Genomic DNA, 18,086 nt, shown 5'->3' with positions numbered 1-18,086 from the left:
ACCCACCACTGAGCACTAAATGTCACGATGGTACCATATTCCGAATGAAAACTTCAGCAGCTCACTTGGGTGCCCCCCTCTCTTACAGAGCGAATGGTTTTGCCCATGGACTCGCTCCAGCACTCATAGCACACAAGAGGGCTACAATATACAGTTTTTTTCTTGTCAGTTTTTAGTATTCACGTCGTTACACACCAAAAAAACAAATATAGCATTTAAAATGCTTTCGGGAGTGGATGGCTTCTCTGAAGAGACTGCACTGTGTCTGTAAACGGCAGCTGTGCCACCCGAATGAGAGCGTCAGAAGAGCTGCACTGGCAGCGTCTGGAATAAATAAGGTAACGTCAACGAGCTACTGGCATTCTTATCGAGGTAGTGCGGCTAAGCTAACTGTAGAGTAGCCAGGGGTCATCAGGTTTCTTCTGGATTAATGGACGCTACCTCATTTAAGGAATTTATCGTTTCAATTTTGGAGCGGTGTTAAATAAAAACGCCCCCCGTTCGCGTAGAAGCAATGTTTCTGTGACGCTGGAAGTTAAAATGATTGGTCGCATCGCCACATTGTTTCCCTGCTTGATGCTTACACCTGACCTATGCAAGTGGCTAGCAGCAGCCTGACTTTAGCAAGGGCTTGCTAGCAACTGATTCATAGCAGCAATGCACCTGCTCAGCCTCTGTGGGAATTTATTTGTTATCAGGACCCATTTCATTGAAAAGAAAAGAAAAACATCAAGATATTGCATGGGAGATTTAGGGAATCTAGTTTGTGCTAACCCAGAAATACAGACCCTCCATCTACAGGGGGATGGCCTACAATCCTTCCAGTGATCTGGAAGATACCATATTGACTAGTTTCCTGTAACAAGCATATGTGCCCTCGCTCCTGTATGTAGCATAGCTTCTTAGCCCACACTAGTTTTGGAAGAATCTTTAACAAATCAGTCTGTTGCTATTTATCTGAGCACTATGAGCTCAAAATAAAAAAATAATTATAAGAGACATGTGGCGTTTGAAGATTTATTCTGGTTCTGTTCAGAGTGTTACTTACAGGCCAGATGCTGATGGAGCACCATGGAGATGACCATTTCCAACAGAGCAGAGGGATTATATAATAATGACAGATTAACGTATGAGTTCTGGATGGCATCCTGCCTCTGGCCATGCCCCAGAGATAAGAGTCTTAAGATGGATATGATATGCATAATTTGTCAAATTCGTGCAGCCAACGTTTTGAGCTTCAGCTCAGTCATATCATTGGGATACATGGTGTACATTTCTACGTCATTCCACAATATTAAAAAAAACTAATATATATATATATATATATATATATATATATATATATATATATATATATATATTTTTAAAGAGGTCTGGGCTCTGACCAGGCCACTTCGAACACTTTGTCTTAAGTCACTCTATGGTAGATTTACTTCAGTATGTAGGTCTGTTTTGATCCTGCCGCATCACTCAGCAGCTACCAACGTAACATTATTTTACAAAGCAACTCCAGGTTACAATTTTCCTTCCACCGTATCTCCCGACACAAGTAATGTTTTCATTAGTTAGTATGCAGAACCCCTTTTCAAACAAACATAGTGCTGCATGTTCCCAAGCAATTCAACCTTTGGGAACATGCAGCGCTGTGTTCCCTTAGATTAAACCTTACTGACATTACTATTTATAACAGTTTGTTTGCACCCCTGTTCACTTTATGCAAACCATGAATGTAGTAAATACATATAATTTGTTAGTTGCATTTCCAAGGTAGTGACAGACTTTTACATTGAGTCATTTTGTCTAAAATACTGTGCATTGTCTCTGAAAAGTGTGTTTCAGTACCCCGTAGGCTGACAGCTCCCACTCTCCTTCTTCCTCATATCTGGAAGCAGGCACAAAGCCAGAGTTGGGCCACTGGCTGGAGCTAATTTTAGACCCACTGGCAATTCTAAACCCACTACTATCCTGTGAGAGTCATCCACAAATTCAACTATCATTGTTTCAGGTTGGACAATGTTTTTAAACAAGCCTTCTTAAAGTATGCTTTAGGCTTGTAAGATATACCAACCTGCTCTAGTGTTATGCCTTGTGATGCTTGAAAAAATCTACCCATTTTTTTTTTGTTTGTTTACTTTTTGTATGACAGTTTTCTTTAAAATATTGTGTTTACATTTTCTTTTCAATGATGTAGACATGTTGTGATAGTACAGCGTGTCTTGATTCGTAGGCAGTATCACTTTCTGAATGCTTATAGTGCTGAAGTTCCAGTACTACCATAATTGTAAGACTGGGGCATACTGTACAGAAAGACAGTTGCCTCCACCAATATTGCTTGTTCAGCATAACACAATACAAAGTGGTATTTCCCCAAGCATTTCTATTGATTGTGTATTTGACATATGCTTTCATGGTGTAGTCTCATGTAAGGCAGCAAAAACATAAAACAGACCCCTCAGGGATTGTACCGCTGGTTGTTGAAGGGACTTGTATAATAGGTGTGACACAACCTATCATATAACAGACGCTGCTGCCTAGGCTCAGCTTTTCCTTTGGCACACTCCTTGCCAAGCTATTTGTGCTGTCTTTGTAGATTTGCTTTTGATGCTAAAGCAAGTACTCTTGAAGTGCCACTTCTCATTGCCTTATGATAGGGAGATAATATATGTGTGAAGATACATATTTTTTTTAAAAGAGTTTTGAACTAGAACAATTTTGATTCCTGAGATCATTTGTGTAAATGTCTAAATTCTTGATAGAGAGAACTATGACATGCAGTAACGTAATCACATGTCAACAATTGTGGATTCAGAAGGAATCTGCATAATAACACCCTGAAAGACAGTCACACATTTGTTGGGCATTTAGGGCCAGAGAAAACAAACAGTGATGCAGATGAACAGCGTGAAAGGCTGACTCTTTACAATGAACCCTTTCTGTTATGTGGCGGGGGGAAGTGCCTGAGCTAAGCATTCATGGAAGCTCTGCAAATTCTGTTCTGTTATTCAAAGGCCCTTTGGCTCACTCTGTTGGGGACAAGGGGTTATTGCATCAGAGGAATGACAGCTGGCACCACTTACTAGAGGGGATTTAGTTAAGATGTTGTGGTTAATATAACATTGTGGGGCAATAATGATTATGTTTTCTAAAGCCATCAGCTCCATATATAAGCTCCATTTTGTTGTTAGAACAAGAAGATGGAGAAATCAGATTAGAACTGCAAGGAGAAAAGACGATTCTTTTCGTGCTTAGGTCGCTCCATCAATTAGCAATAACTGTTACTCTAATATGGCATGTTACCTTCAAGTCTCATCTCTCTGAAGTGAGTGCAGGTAAAAGCGTAACATCTTGTTGTTTATGACCATAACTACCACTGAGACAATTGAGCAAAACACGAGGAGGCCTCTTCTTGCAGGGTCATCCATCAGTGTGCTACAAAAGTGCCTCAACTGTAACCCCATAATGCCCCATAATGGTACAAGGTGTTACAATTAATCACATTACCAGTGGAGGGATTTGAATTTAGATTTGTGGATGTGTTTTTCTCATTTTGTTGTTTAAAGCTATAGATCTCACTTTAATTATATCATGATCTTGCAAAATAGTAATATACCATTGAGATTAATGTCTGCTGTAGCTGAAGACAATACGTTGGATAAAAAAAATAGTTATTCTTAAATGATGTATGGGTGTAAATAATACTGTCCAGAATTGTGTGTGGTGTATGTTCAGTCCTGTGTGTGTTTGAAGGTGTTTAGGTGTATCATATGTGCCTGTCAGATCCCCCTTTGTTCCTGAGGGTTTACGTGACACCAAGGTCCAGTGCTGCTATAGAGACAGTGTTCCCTGCCCCCTGTACAGAGAGCCAGAACACCACTGGGGCGAGTGCATATTGTCAACAGCACAGCTTGCCTCACTTTATCACTCCGACTCTTTGTTGTTGCGCCGCCACTCTGCGCTGAACTCATTCCAGCCTCCGTCCTTCTCGGGATCAATGTCTTGTGCTTACCACAGGCAGACAAGGATGCTGACAGAGAAGACTATCCACTGATCAAGCAATGCGATGAGATTGTTTCCTCCCCCTAATTTGTGCAGAGGCTGCTGATAGAATCGATAGGGTTGCTTTGGAAGCTAGCTTGTGTGCATGTCTTCTTAAATGTGGACAGGAAACATTAGTAGATGGTCTTTTCAATACTGTTTCACCACTAGAGGCTACTGTTGATCTCCTTATGAAATGTAGCTTCAGACTGTGTACAGTAGATGTAGTCTCACGGGTTTATTAGCTATGATTTATGTGGTCTTAATATATTGTATATCTCTATATTTCATGTACCAGTTCCCTACAATGCACCTTTTTGTTGTTTTTTTTCTCTGCAGAATCATAACCTTTTACTTTACTTAGTATTTCTATTATATAAAATGTAAAATCGCTCAAGCTTCAAACACTATGCAAAACAGCATTTTAACATTTTTGAAATCTTTTAGATTGTGATCCCAAAAAACAGTTTTAGTATTGATCACTGCCTGTCCTAATACAAAATGCTAATATTACACAATGCATTTTTGTTCGATTCTAATTGTTAGTGGAATGTGAGTGCCCATGTAAATTCACATGCAGTTACTCTCATGTGTAATTGCATGAACATTAGTTTGAGTCTCATCCTGATTTTGATTCTATGGTGAAATAATGACTCACCAGGCCTACACTAAATAAAGTTACACAGAGTTTGGGTCTTCAGTCACACCTGAATTCTGCTTCTTTTGAAAACTGAGACAAAGTAGAGGATAATGATAGGTGAAATCACACAAAAAAATTCAGAGCCCACACAGAAAATTAAACGTAGCCAAACTCTTCTGACTGTGAGGGAAGAAGACTGTGTTGCCAAAGTCACCAATAATTTTAATGCTGACAACCCCACAATGGTTGATTACCTCGAAAAGTGGTTTGAAGACACGCTCATTGACCACAGCCAAATAATAATTTGGCTGGTGACTGGTGTTCAGTTCCCACATTGTTCATAGCCCGGAGCATCCTTTTAACAAACCACATCTGTTTAAATGGAAGTGACCTCCCAGCCATACAATTAAACTCAGCTGGCACAAGACATAACGAGATGCTGAAAACCCTTTAGCTGACAATCACATTAATATTTCACAGTGATTTCATGGAATACTAATTATTCCAACTTTAGATTATTTAATTATAACACTCCACACTCCGGTTTATGGAGTCCTCACTGAACTACTTTGTCCAGTGTCAGATTGATAGTTGGTGATATATTACCACTCAAAAGTTTGGACACGCCTTCTCATCCAATTCAATGAGAAGATGTGTCCAAAGTTTTGACTGATAGTTCCCGTCTGTGTGCTGCTGTTGGTGCTGGATTACATCAAAATGCATGCGGCCCAATGCACCCTAGTCCAGTGAAAGAATGTAGACTCATTCACACTGGACACTGAGCTTACTGTTCTGCAGCAATAAAATATACTTTTTCTCTTCCTCCACAGGCATCCTTTTCCCCCTCTGTCCACCCTCTCCCTTCCCTTTCTCTTGGGGCTGCAAATAAGCAGGGACTGTGTAGAACCTTAAGAAGTCCTCCCCCTTCCACTCTTCCCCACCACTGCTATCAATTCTGACTTCCATGCCAACGCAGACGCTGCTGTTTATGTTGTTGAAAGGTGCCGGCACGATGCTCAGATGATCCATTGGGCCATTACGAACCACATCGTCCACAAAACCTTTGACGGGGAAGATTAACTAGTGCAAGTGTGAGGGAACCCTTGGAGGGTGCTGTGAGCACCCAGTAAGGCCCTGCCGAGCCTGGCAGAAAGCTTGACTTGCCCCCTCACTTCTCCAGCCACTGAAATGCCCTCTCCTCCCAATGATGGAGGTGAGTAAGTCCAACTTTCTCAGGGTTGACAGGATGTTCCGTTGGTTGGTGAGACCAGATAGTTTTGTACATGTATGCTCTTTGGCAAAAGTTCACATTCACATCTATAAAGACATATATTGCAATTTAGGGATCACGATGAATGGAGCCACACCAAACTAGATGCTTAATCCATTTACATCCCAGTCCCATAAACAAAACTTTCTAAATCCCCTGCAGAAACGAATGTTGGAAATATATTAGAAGACTGCTGCTCCCCTACCAGTCTGGAGTACAAGCTGAAACTGTACCTAGTGTTGTTTTATGCTTCCTCCTCAGAGGATCAAGGAGCGTCCCCCATGAACAGGCCATCTGTGGGCTCCTACCAGAGCAGTGGGAAGAGGAAGGTGCACACCAAAAAGAAGAAAGGCACCATCACCGCCAATGTCGCCGGCACCAAATATGAGATTGGTATTGCAAGTTGCTGTTTAAATAAACAACTAGTACAGAATATTCAGTCTTGTAGATGAAGATCAAATACTGTCATTGAAAAGGGAGTTTCCTGAAAATGGTTTGGCAGTTGCATGTGATTATGAGCTCACAGTAAATAATTTTATGTTAGACTCATAGTGATAAACCCAAAGCTTCAGGAATTCAGGCCTCTGAATTTATATTTAGATATTCCCAATGAAAATTTGACATATGAGCAAAAGCAACATTTAGAGTGGTCTTGAAGGTAAGACAAAATCTGTTGTGACACAGTGTATATTCATTTTAACCTCAGCATTGTTTAGGATCCAAAATAAATTCACAATGTTGTTTGAACAACAAATTTGAATTTGTAGCAGTGGAATGTTTGAAGCAGGCAGTTGCTATTTAATGTCTTAAACTTAATAAAGTTGCAGTCCAGCAGAACAGTTCACACTGTGACAGCCCGGCCTTATGTACATACATAAATCTTTGTTGATGTAATTTAACTTGGCTTTTTTTTTTTTTTTTTTGAGATTGCCTAAAACAGCGTGGTAAGCACTCCTCACGTGTTCAATATATTGTGTGGCAGCAGAGCTCTCGGGGGTGAACTGCAACCTATGAAACTAAAGCGTCAGCAGCAGCAACAACCTGGATGCTGCCGGGATTCTGTAGGTAGATGGATGCCCAGCTGTGAGTCAGTTAGCTAGCTGTGATGAGACCCTCACAGTGGCCATTTTGAGAGCAGTGCAGGGCTATATTGAAGGAAAATTAACACTAAGGGCCAGGTGGATAGCTCATTTTTGCTGTTACCTTCGTTGCACCTGTCTTTTTCAACTTTCAGAATTGATAGTTTTAAGGTAAAGGTTAAAGGTTAGCAAGTACGGTGTTGGAGGTCTGCTCTGTGCTTTCTGAGAAGGGACTGCAAACCCTGCTCCTTAGGGCATCTTTATAATAAGATGTGTAACAGGGCATCAGTCATGTCTGTGCTGTACTCTTGGTGACTCTCACTAATAGTAACCTCAAGTGTGGACTTGCTGCAATGCAAACCATCCCTGTTCCAGTTAGCAAAAGACTGTAAGCCTCCACGACGTTAACAGAAGCGTCTTTTTCCAATTCAAGTTCTCTCATGCAACATTAGACAAGCCTTCTCCAGGTTGTGAAGGCTTTCAAGAAATTAATTAATACCTTGTGTCGTTAGGGCATATGAATTTTTCATTACTCCCTGAATTATGAATAGTTGTTGGATTAATATCCAAATGGGCTTGCCATCTACCTCTCATGGTATGGGGTTTCCAATGGGATTTGAATGCAATACCGACAATTAATTTATCTTTTTCAAGAGAGACATTACGACTGGCTGCTCAACAACCACCACACGAATGGTAAATATTGCTGTGGGCTTTTTGATCTATAATCTCGGAATAATTTTCCCCTTAATGTATGCAAGAACTAACTGTAATCAAAATGTGTAGGTGAACTAGTTATCAATAAAGCACAAGTATTTAATTTGAGGGTCCAAGTCATATCTTATTTTGGATTTTGGTAGTCAGTCCTCGAGGGCTATTTTCCTAAAATTAGTGTGTAAAGCTTATTTATGCTATTAATGCAGTACAGTCTAATAAGTATGAGTGTTTTTCCCCAGTTCGTATAGTCATCAACGAGATGGACTTCATCAAGGCCCGGGATGACGATGAGACTGCCAACCTCATCTGGAATGACTCAGCCGTGCAGCATGAGAAAATTGCTGAGCTCAGGAATTATCAGGTACACTGCATGGCTACCATGTTACGACTGCACACCTTGGTTGGGGGCACCATAGCCTGGAGGTAAGGGAAGAGTAATTAGGACTGGTGCTCATAGGCTGAAAGCTAAAAACCAGATGTTGTCGGCTCCCAGATTAACTCCCACCAAATGAACTTTGGAAATAAAAACTTCTGAGCAGTGCTCCTAGAGATATTGACATGACCTCTGTAGACACAAATAAAATAACAAAAGTGAGTCGAGACGAGAAGAATAGGAGGTATTTAGAGTAATTTGAGACAGATGTAGGTGGGGAAAGCAGTAGGAAGTGAACATATCATTGAAATAATTAACAACAGAGTTTGTAAACAATTAAATATAGTAGAAATACAGCAAAAACCTTGACGGGGAAAGATGGGTGGACACAGAGAGAAAGGAAAAACCGAGCTTGCTCAGAGATGGAAAGATTGACAGACTGTCAAACTGTGTCAGCAGGGGAATGGTGAAGCAAGTCTCAGATGTCACTACATGTTTATAAAAATGGGCGTGAACAACAAAGGTTGCACTGAGTTCTTTGTACTGGTCTGAGAGTGATCTTACCTCTGTTTGACCCCCCTGTCCCTCTGAATGAACTTGGCTGCTCCCGCTCAGCTCTGTGCGTTAGCCATCCATCTTCCCGAGTGCTTATTTGATTAGACTGGGCTCTAATGATCGATTAAATCACAGGCTAGTCAGAAAGAGTATGGCTTGTTAGGACAGGGGCAGCAAGAGTTCAGCTAAGTAGAATGAATATTACAAATACTCTAACAGCTTAACATGCAGTAATGAGGCTAATGTTTCACATAGAACAGTAGATTTGCAGGTTTTTTACTTGCTCCCTCATGCTGCTGTGGTGTTCCATGACATAATTTCTCCCAAGAAAAGTAGAAGTCCCTCAACAATTGGTTTTGATTTCCCTTCACAAGCCATGTCGTCTTGCGGCATTGGCATAATTGTGCAATCTCTTCCGAATCCCTAATTACGTCTGTCTCGTTTGGATAATAATCAAGCATTCCTTTTACCCTCTGCGTTCTTCCGTTTTTTTCCTTCTCGTCTCCCATTCTCCCTTTTCCTCTTTTAATTTTTTTCCTTTTTTTCCCCTTCAGTGATGTACTGTGAGAGTTTGCTGTCAAGTTTCAGTTCATACAAGCCTAATTAACGCCTTGTTCAGGCTCATTTGGTCAAAGAATACAGAAAACCAGGAGTTTTTTTCTATACCCTTACCCCCCTTTCGGCACGTTCAAAGCAATTCATTCAGCTGTCACTGCAGGAGCTTGTGATGCAGAACCAATTACCTTGGCCCCTCTGAGTTGAGATTGATTGGGGTTTTTTTTCTCGCCTCTTCCCTCCCCACTCTTTAAAGTTGAAAAAAAAATGTAAACTAAATAAGGGTTGAGAGAGGTCTCAGCATCACCTTTTTGTTTTGAGTCCGTAATTGGGCATAAATGTCAGAACATTGTAAGCTCACTTCAGGTTGCTGCCTTTAATGTGCTCATTTTTATGAAGGGGTGGGGGTGAAATTGAGTGGCGTAATGGCCCTAACAGAATTATTATGTCCGCCTGTCCTTCTGCAGAGAATTAACCATTTCCCTGGTATGGGCGAAATCTGCCGGAAAGACTGCCTAGCAAGAAACATGTCCAAGTGAGTTTTCAAAATTTCTCTTTACTCTAAAAAATAAAATGTTATGTTACTTCCACACACCCACTGTATTTGTCTTTCCAGAATGATCAAGTGCCAGCCTCAAGAGTACAGCTTCATACCCAAAACCTGGATCTTCCCAGCCGAGTACACTCAGTTCCAGAACTACGTTAAAGAGCTGAGGAGGAAACGCAAGCAGAAGACCTTTATTGTCAAACCTGCCAACGGAGCCATGGGTCATGGGTAGGTCAGAGGCTAGCACGTGTCTCAGCGTAATCTATACACATTGATTATTAGACTGACAGAGAGAGCCAGGCCAAGAAAGAGGCAGGGAGAGTAACTGAAGATAAGTGAGTGAGAGAGAGAGGAAATTAGCAGTAGAGCAAATGGAGGATAAGCACAACAAAACAAGGCAGTAAGAGGTTTTCTAACCCTGACACGGGTGTCTATGGAAATAGTATTTTGGCTGTTACCAGATTGAGTGTCTGAGCTGAGAGGGTGTGGTGAATCTCATTGTGGGCTTCATTGTCCTCGATGGTCACGCTCTCCATAAATCAGAGGTTATCGCTGCCATTGGAGGACATACACACCCATACACACACATGGTCCTTGGCAGTTACTGTAGCTCCTTCCCTGAAGGTCTCTGCATGTGATTATTGGATTCCTTTATGAGGCACCATCAGCAGAGACCAGTCTGACTAGAAAATGGACAAAGATGGCCGCTGCAGGGGATTCTGTCTCTCAATTGCATCTCTTTATCAAAAGATGAGCTGGCTGTGGTACCTGAATACATATTTCAAACTTGCAGTCCCATGGGCAGAGAGTGTACCTCAGGTTGTGATGCCACGTGTTTATCATACATTTCTTGGCTGTCTGAAAGTTGAAACCATGGCGATATCAAACCCTGTATTTAGTTTGTTTATTATTACACCTGTGCAGTCAAAGCATTTGGGGCAAAATCCTGGGAAAACTGTTTATTTTGATGGACATACAGAGAATTGTATGAGCCACTTAAATAACCACCATGGCAGTTCTATGTAATAGCCACTGGCTTTATACTAAGAGGTGTCATTAATATTTTGCCTTTCTAACGTTTCTAAATAGAGGCAGTCAGAAAATACACATAAGTAGTAACATATGTAATAGAAGTTGTGAGAGTTAAATCAATCACCTTTAGCATTGTCAAGAAATTTGAATGTTATCAATGTGGGTGATCAGGGCAGTGTTATATTAAGTGACAAAGGACTAGGTATTGAGTATAAAACTCCTTAAAAAGAGCCCGATAAGCTGGATGAGTTTTCACCCTGTGATAAGAAAGCCTTCCGGATTTTGGAGGTGTTTCAGGTGCCACTGATAGACGGAGAGGGGGATCATAGGGGAAAGTCACAGCACCCTCAAGGTGTTATCTGTTTTTCCCAAGGGGAGCTGATGGAAATTAGGAAGCTCCTGTAACATTTGGGATGATCTTTTGCCCTCACAAAACTGACTAGGATAAGGTAGGATAAGATTAGATAATCCCTTGATTTATCCCACAGTCAGGAAATTTGCAGTGCTACAGCAGCATACAGTTAAGGATGGTGCACACAAGATAGGGTGTAAGTAAACATTAAATACATACACAAATAGGAAATTAAATACAGTACATATGTGGTGTACTGGGAGCAGGTTTGGTTGCACAGCCTCACAGAAGCAGGAAGAAAGGACCAGCAGTAACGCCCCAGATCGGGCTGGTATAGCAGACCGTGGAGGGACTAAGTTGTCTCTCTAAGAGTCTCTGTAACTGATTCTAATGTTCTATGTATGAGTCAAACTGGTGTATTTGGCACAGAACAAAATTCAGTTCTGTCTTGATTTGACCGGTGGGAAGCTCAAGGCCATATAAAAGATTGAAACAGAGTGAAAAAGTCAAGTGTTTTTTTTTTGCTAATATATGTGTCCTTCTGAAAAAAAATAGTTTGTGCTCTACACATATTTCTCTCTTTTGCTCTTCAGAATGTGTTGAAATTGCTTAGATTGCAAAGTATTTTTAAGCATTCTTTTTGACTTCTAGTTCCTAAAAAATCTGATCCCTGAGGTGAGTGTATGAAGAAATAATTTGTGGGTTGCCTTCGTCTCTGGCACCAATAGGTGGGGATATTGAAGTACAAATAGCTCAGTGTGGCTCACCTCTCCCTCTAATTCTCTTTGAATATGTCCTTTCTGGTATAATGTGAGCATTACTTATAACTCCATGCTGCACTAAGCCCTTATTTATTAAAGAATAAAAGGCAGCAAAGGCTGAATTATTGCAATACATTAAGAATATGAAAGATGATGAGTTTAGCTCGACCACTCAACGGCAGGCAGCTCACAAGATTAAATTTTCTCTCCTTTTTTTTTTTTGCATGGTGTGACGCGGCAGGAAATTAAGTTATATCTACCCCCTGTAATTTATTTTTCCGTCGACCAACTAAATGAAGTTATTGTTTGTGTCTGAAGCCCAGTTTGTTATAAGGGAAACAAAATAAAATCGCATGCAGAGCTTAAAAAGGCAAGATCCCCTCCAGCGCCAAATTAAATAGGCAGGGGAGAGTGGGCCCTGATTATCTGACACCCTAGCTCATCAATCATGTCGTCTTCTCCTCAGCTACTTCTACTCTACTAACTAACACTGTTAACCCTGTCCTCATCATTCAGATTGCTGTCCGCCTGTTAGGAGTGCCGCTTACATTGCCGGTCAGGCTCCAAACACCGTCTCCCTGCTCTTTTCTGTTCAAGTACTGTGATAAGCAGACCAATAAAGTGCTCATTTATAAAACTGCAGTCTCCTAGTTGGCAGGAGCAAGCGTTGATTGATAAACCCAAAATAACAAAAACATTAAAAACACAAGATCAATGATTAAATTAGGTTTTATTGAACATTGAAATAAGAGCGTATTTTAGCAAAACACTGATCTCAACCTAACTTCACATTTCCCCTCTTGGAGTTTTGATAATTAAGCCCTCCTTTGAAACTTGTCAATAATATTTTTGCTTCATTAGAGTTAACTGAGCAGGTTTGTTATTTAGTTAAACGACACACACTGCATTGTTCTCATGACACTGTATGTTCTGGCTGAGACTACAGAAGCCAGAATAATGTTTGCTTGTGTAGCTTGGTGCCACAACATCCCAGTACCTAAGACTATACATTTGAACAATTAGGTCTTTACAGCCTGGCCAAGTATCGTATTTGTGTGTGTAGTGTGGCAGCTTGCATGCTTATTACAGAGCCTTCAAGGCTATGCATTTAGCCAATTTAGCCCAAGTCTGTTTTAACTATGGGTGACTGTGATATAGGTCAGTCGTGTTGCTTGTACATAGTGGAATATTGTTTCAGATTGACCCCTCACCCTATGTGCCCGTATACGTACACCACACACATGCAGACAGATGCACACTTTTGGACCCACAGTCCCACTTCGCCCTTGCACGGCGACATACTTGTACACAAACTAACACAGCTCATTCTTGAGTCGAACTAGCAATGGTCTGCCTACTACAAGCCCTGAGTGGCAGTGACATGAGACCAAAGCAAATGAATTAGAGTGTGAGTATGAAACGGAGCACAACGTCTGTTCCTATTAACCTAGGTACAGTTAAAAGACCCTGCCAGAGTGTTTGATGCACTGTGCCATTCAGCCAAGTTTGACTTCAAAAAATCACAATGTTCTCCAGATGCTTATGGCTCAGACAATCCATTATTTGTGTTTTACCTGTCTGTTTTGTGTAGTTTTTATTTTCAAATGAACAGCATAACAAACATTTTTGGTACACTGAATGTCCCTTCAGAGCCGAGCAGCCCATACTACTCAGATTAGACTAGAGGGATTCTGAGTATTCTGATTTACATTTATTTTTCAGTCCTAAATCTCTGTTTGAATCATTCTACGTGGTTAAGAGATATCTGTTGGGTAAAGTTAATCTTGAGATTGAAAGTAATCACTAGAAATATTGTGGCATCTAGTTTACTTTTTTATTTTTATTATTTTGCTTCATCGTGTATATAAGTGCCAATGTCATCAGTCTTGATCATAGTGTCTGCTGAGCTCCCATCTATCATTTTTTAATTATCTTTTTTGTCTTTAGTATGCCATATTTTATTATGCTGCCGACGACACCATCATTTTCCCCCGAGGATTAATAAAGTTTCTGTCGATCCAGGATCTCGCTTATCCGTAACTGTGAGAAGCTGCCAGCCCAGGAGCACTTTATTGTTCAGGAGTACCTGGACAAGCCCTTTCTCATGGAGGGCTACAAGTTCGACCTACGCATCTACATCCTCGTCACGTCCTGTGACCCGCTTCGCATCTTCCTCTACAACGACGGCCTCGTTCGCATGGGCACAGAGAAGTACCATGCACCCAGTGAGGCTAACCTGGTGAGCCCATTAAAATATTTCAAACCAAATGGTAAATGGTAAATGGCCGTGTTTTTATATAGCACTTTTCTATCTATTGTTACTGAAAACCGTTGTTCAGTCACAGATGCATCTACCCATTCATACACCAGTGCCCTGCACTGGGAGCAGCTGGGAGTTCAGTGTCTTGCTCACGGATGCTTCGGCATGTAACGTGTTCTGGGAATCAAACTGCTAATCCTCTGGTTCGTGGACAGCCCGCTCTGCCCGCTGAGCCAAAGCTATTCCCAAAGCAAGGCTGTACATTGATGTAAAATAGTGTTGGCCACACTTAAATGTTTCAGATCATCAAACTAATTTAAATATTAGACACAGATAATACACAGTAAACACAAAATGCAGTTTTTAAAAGAAGATTTTTTATTATTAAGGTAAAACAAAATCCAAACCTACATGGCCTTGTGTGAAAAAGTGATTTCCTCCTAAATCTAATAACTGGTTGGGCCAGCCTTAGCAGCAGCAACTACAAACAAGTGTTTGCAATACATTGCAATGAGTCTTTTTCAGCACTGTGGAGGAATTTTGACCCACTCATCTTTGCAGAATTGTTGTAATTCATTGAGGGGTTTTCCAGCATGAATCGAATTTTTAAGGTCATGCCACAGCATCTCAATAGGATTTGGGTCAGGACTTTGACGAGGCCACTCTATAATCTTCGATTAGTTCTTCAGCCATTCAGAAGGACTTGCTGGTGTGTTTTGGGTCATTGTCCTGCTGCAGAACCCAAGTTCACTTCTGCTTGAGTTCACAAACAGACGGCTAGACTTCAGGATTCTTTGGTAGACAGTAGAATTCATGGTTCCATTTATCACAGTAAATCTTCCAGGTCTGGAAGCAGCAAAACAGTCAAAAAGAATCACACTACCACCACCAGATTTTACTGTTGCTATGATGTTCTTTTTCTGAAGTGGTGTTACTTTCACACCAGATGTAATGGAACACACACCTTCCAAAATGTTTAACTTTTGTCTTGTCATTCTACAGAGTATTTTCCCAAATGTCTTTGTGGATCATCAAAATGTTTTCTGGCAAAACTGAGATGAGCCTTTATGTTAATTTCAGTCCATTCTCTTTCTTATGGTGAAGACCTTTGGATGTTGTTGTGGGATCTTTTGTGACCTCTTGGATGAATAGTGGATCTCACTGTGGTTTGCTGGAGTCCCAAAACTTTAAAAATGGCTTTATAACCCTTTCTAGACTGATAGATCTCAATTACTTTATTTCTCATTTGCTCCTGAACTACTCTGGATCTCTACAAGATGTCTAGCTTTTGAGGATCTTTTGGTCGACTTCACTTTGTCGGGCAGGTCCTCTTTCCCCTGAATAATAAGATAGATAACATTTAAACATAACATTTAAAACTATATTTTGTGTTTACAGTACTATCTTAGTCTTAGACTTACATTTGTTGGGTGATTTGAAACATTTAGGTGTGACAGACATCCAAAAAAAATAAGAAATCAGGAAGGGGCAGACACTTTTTCACACCACTGTATATGCTTCATAGAATTGGCAGACACACATGGTCACATAAATATATACAAAAGCACAGCCGTCTTTGTCTGTGTACCATTTGTGCACAATCCCAGTTTGCTAAATTTGATAGACGAACATGCAGTCACTTGTGTATTCATATTAACAAGTTCTCACACCACCCAGAGTGTAGCCAGAAATGCAGTATTGACAGATACTATAAGTACCTTCAAAGGACAGCATATTTATTCTGCACTTCCCTTAATCAGAAGCATGGGCTTGTGTGACTCAACATAATCAAATTAGACACACAAACATGGTACAACTGCAGAGAACACAAATATGCATGGAAGTTGCTGACATACTGTATCCACACAGCTGAGCATAAATGTCCACACGGCACATGTCTCCTGTGATGTCAAGCCGCTCATATTTGCCTTGCCCCTGCCAGTGCCCCTGCTGAAGCACAGTCTGCTGCTGATAATGGGATATACACACGTACAGACACGGCTTCCCATCAAGGATGATGCATATCTAATATAGGAACACACACACATAGACAAGCCGGGCCCCTCCCCTTACACAAGTGTGTATTGTTTTACTGAGTCTGTGACACATGATGGAGTGAGTCATGCCATGGAGATGGATGTTCAATCCCACAGAGAGTGGCTCCCAGACAGCCATCAGGGGTTGGAGTGGCCTACGGTCACAGTGTTATTACCTTGTAGGCTAAGGACAAGGATGTATTGTCTTCAGATATGAGGGATGGTGTTTAGAGGGAGGAATACAACTGAGGTTTTACAATGGCTACTTAGTCAACCGTCAATGACGCATTTAAGCCATGTACTGTGGGATCTCAGTGGTGCCATTACTCCACCTCTTCTAATCATGGAATGGATAGATTTGGCGATTTGTGATTATGTGTTCTGCTGTTGATTAATTATCACTTGTTCCCAAAAGAGCAACCATAAAAAATATATTGATATTACTTTGACAATACCCGGATCCTACAGTGATTCATTTTTATTTTTATTTTTATTTACCACATCCACCAATATCTTGTTCGTCAAGGGACTATTGAGTGATATTTCACTTTTACTTTTATTCTTTTTTTTGCAACTCACGCTTCTTTGGAGAAAATGCTGTACATTGTGGTATGTGCTGTATAGCAAAAAAGCACCCATGAGGACGGTTAGTGTGATGATTATTATCACTGAAAAATCTATAATTACACCAAAGAGTGCCAACACAGGCACCGTAACTATTTAAGGCCAGTAATATCACAGTTGTTTCATTTAGAGATACAATAATTAGTAGAGTAATTTATAAGGTGATGTATAGAAAATAAACTGAGATAAAAACAGACAAAGCAAGTCATCTGAAGATGTCACATTGCTGACATTCCATCCATTCCCAAAAAAAGCTTAACTTCTTCATCGACTCAGTAAGAGTTCAAGGGAAAAAAGCCAAAGCCATACAATGTGATTTGCTGAAATAAGATGGTACATGCATAGATTTTAATTATTAAATTATACAAATAATCTTCCTTGATTGACACAATGAACCTTTGATGCAGAAGTCACGTCTGGGCAGATTATTAGTTTGATTATTATAATAGTCGTGCTGTATTTTCAGTAAAAAATGGAAAAGACAGGCCTGCCTTTAAAGTGAACCATTTAGATCATGCTAGTGTCACAGATCTGTGTTCCTATGTAGAGATATGTCTAGTGATTAAAAGTCCTTCCTAATTCCCTTTTGTCTACACAGAGCCAGCTCTACATGCATCTGACCAACTATTCGGTCAACAAACACAACGAAAACTTTGAGCGAGATGAGACAGTGGACAAAGGCAGTAAGAGGTCCATCAGCTGGTTCACAGAGTTCCTCCGCACCAATGACTACGACGTAGCCAAGTTCTGGGGAGACGTCTCTGTAAGTGGGTAGTTCACCAAAACACACGCAATCGCATATACAGCAACATGTCTCCACAAAAGCAAAGATTTCCACTATGATAACTAAACACAAATGCAAATAACACATGAATACATCTGCCCATGTACACTCATACTAATCGTCGCATGTTCCAAAACATGCAAGTGGACCAGCTATGGTTTGATGCGATACGTTATGGCACTGATTCAGTGGGCTTGTTTTACTCCTGGAAGAGCTCAGTGAAAACATCATTCCCGGAGAGGGGGTTCCCACTGTCTGGTTCTTCTCTCAGCTCATCCAAACACCTTAACCTTTCATCATTGTTTGGGAAATTCGTCAGCACCCTGTAGCCAATTCATTCTTTCTTTCTTTTTTGCTTATACCCATACACACCCATAATAAGCCTTTTGCCTTTCTGTGAGTTTCTCATTTTTCACCCATTTCTTTAGCCCCAGTTCTGTTCATGTTATTTTCTGTTTCATCATTT

At 40.7% G+C, this 18,086-nt stretch overlaps 1 protein-coding gene across 5 annotated transcripts in view; it reads left to right on the top strand.

The window, feature by feature from the left end:
- Positions 1 to 111: 111 nt before the first annotated feature.
- The window catches only part of ttll7 (tubulin tyrosine ligase-like family, member 7), a 61,519-nt gene continuing 43,544 nt past the window's right edge, over positions 112 to 18,086 (top strand). For 4 of the 5 annotated variants that reach the window (XM_047587756.1, XM_047587758.1, XM_047587753.1 and 1 more), the window contains exons 1-8: positions 112 to 338; positions 5,506 to 5,888; positions 6,207 to 6,338; positions 7,981 to 8,102; positions 9,692 to 9,759; positions 9,841 to 9,999; positions 13,939 to 14,155; positions 17,435 to 17,599. In XM_047587756.1, coding sequence (XP_047443712.1) covers positions 5,864 to 5,888; positions 6,207 to 6,338; positions 7,981 to 8,102; positions 9,692 to 9,759; positions 9,841 to 9,999; positions 13,939 to 14,155; positions 17,435 to 17,599 — 888 coding nt within the window. In that variant the 5' untranslated portion in view covers positions 112 to 338; positions 5,506 to 5,863. The remainder of the gene's footprint in view (positions 339 to 5,505; positions 5,889 to 6,206; positions 6,339 to 7,980; positions 8,103 to 9,691; positions 9,760 to 9,840; positions 10,000 to 13,938; positions 14,156 to 17,434; positions 17,600 to 18,086) is intronic. The other variant, XM_047587755.1, reaches the window with a different exon arrangement.

Source organism: Mugil cephalus, chromosome 6 (assembly GCF_022458985.1).
Source record: "Mugil cephalus isolate CIBA_MC_2020 chromosome 6, CIBA_Mcephalus_1.1, whole genome shotgun sequence".
In the NCBI taxonomy this organism is placed as follows: Eukaryota; Metazoa; Chordata; class Actinopteri; order Mugiliformes; family Mugilidae; genus Mugil; species Mugil cephalus.
This window is presented reverse-complemented; position numbering and strand designations above follow the sequence as displayed.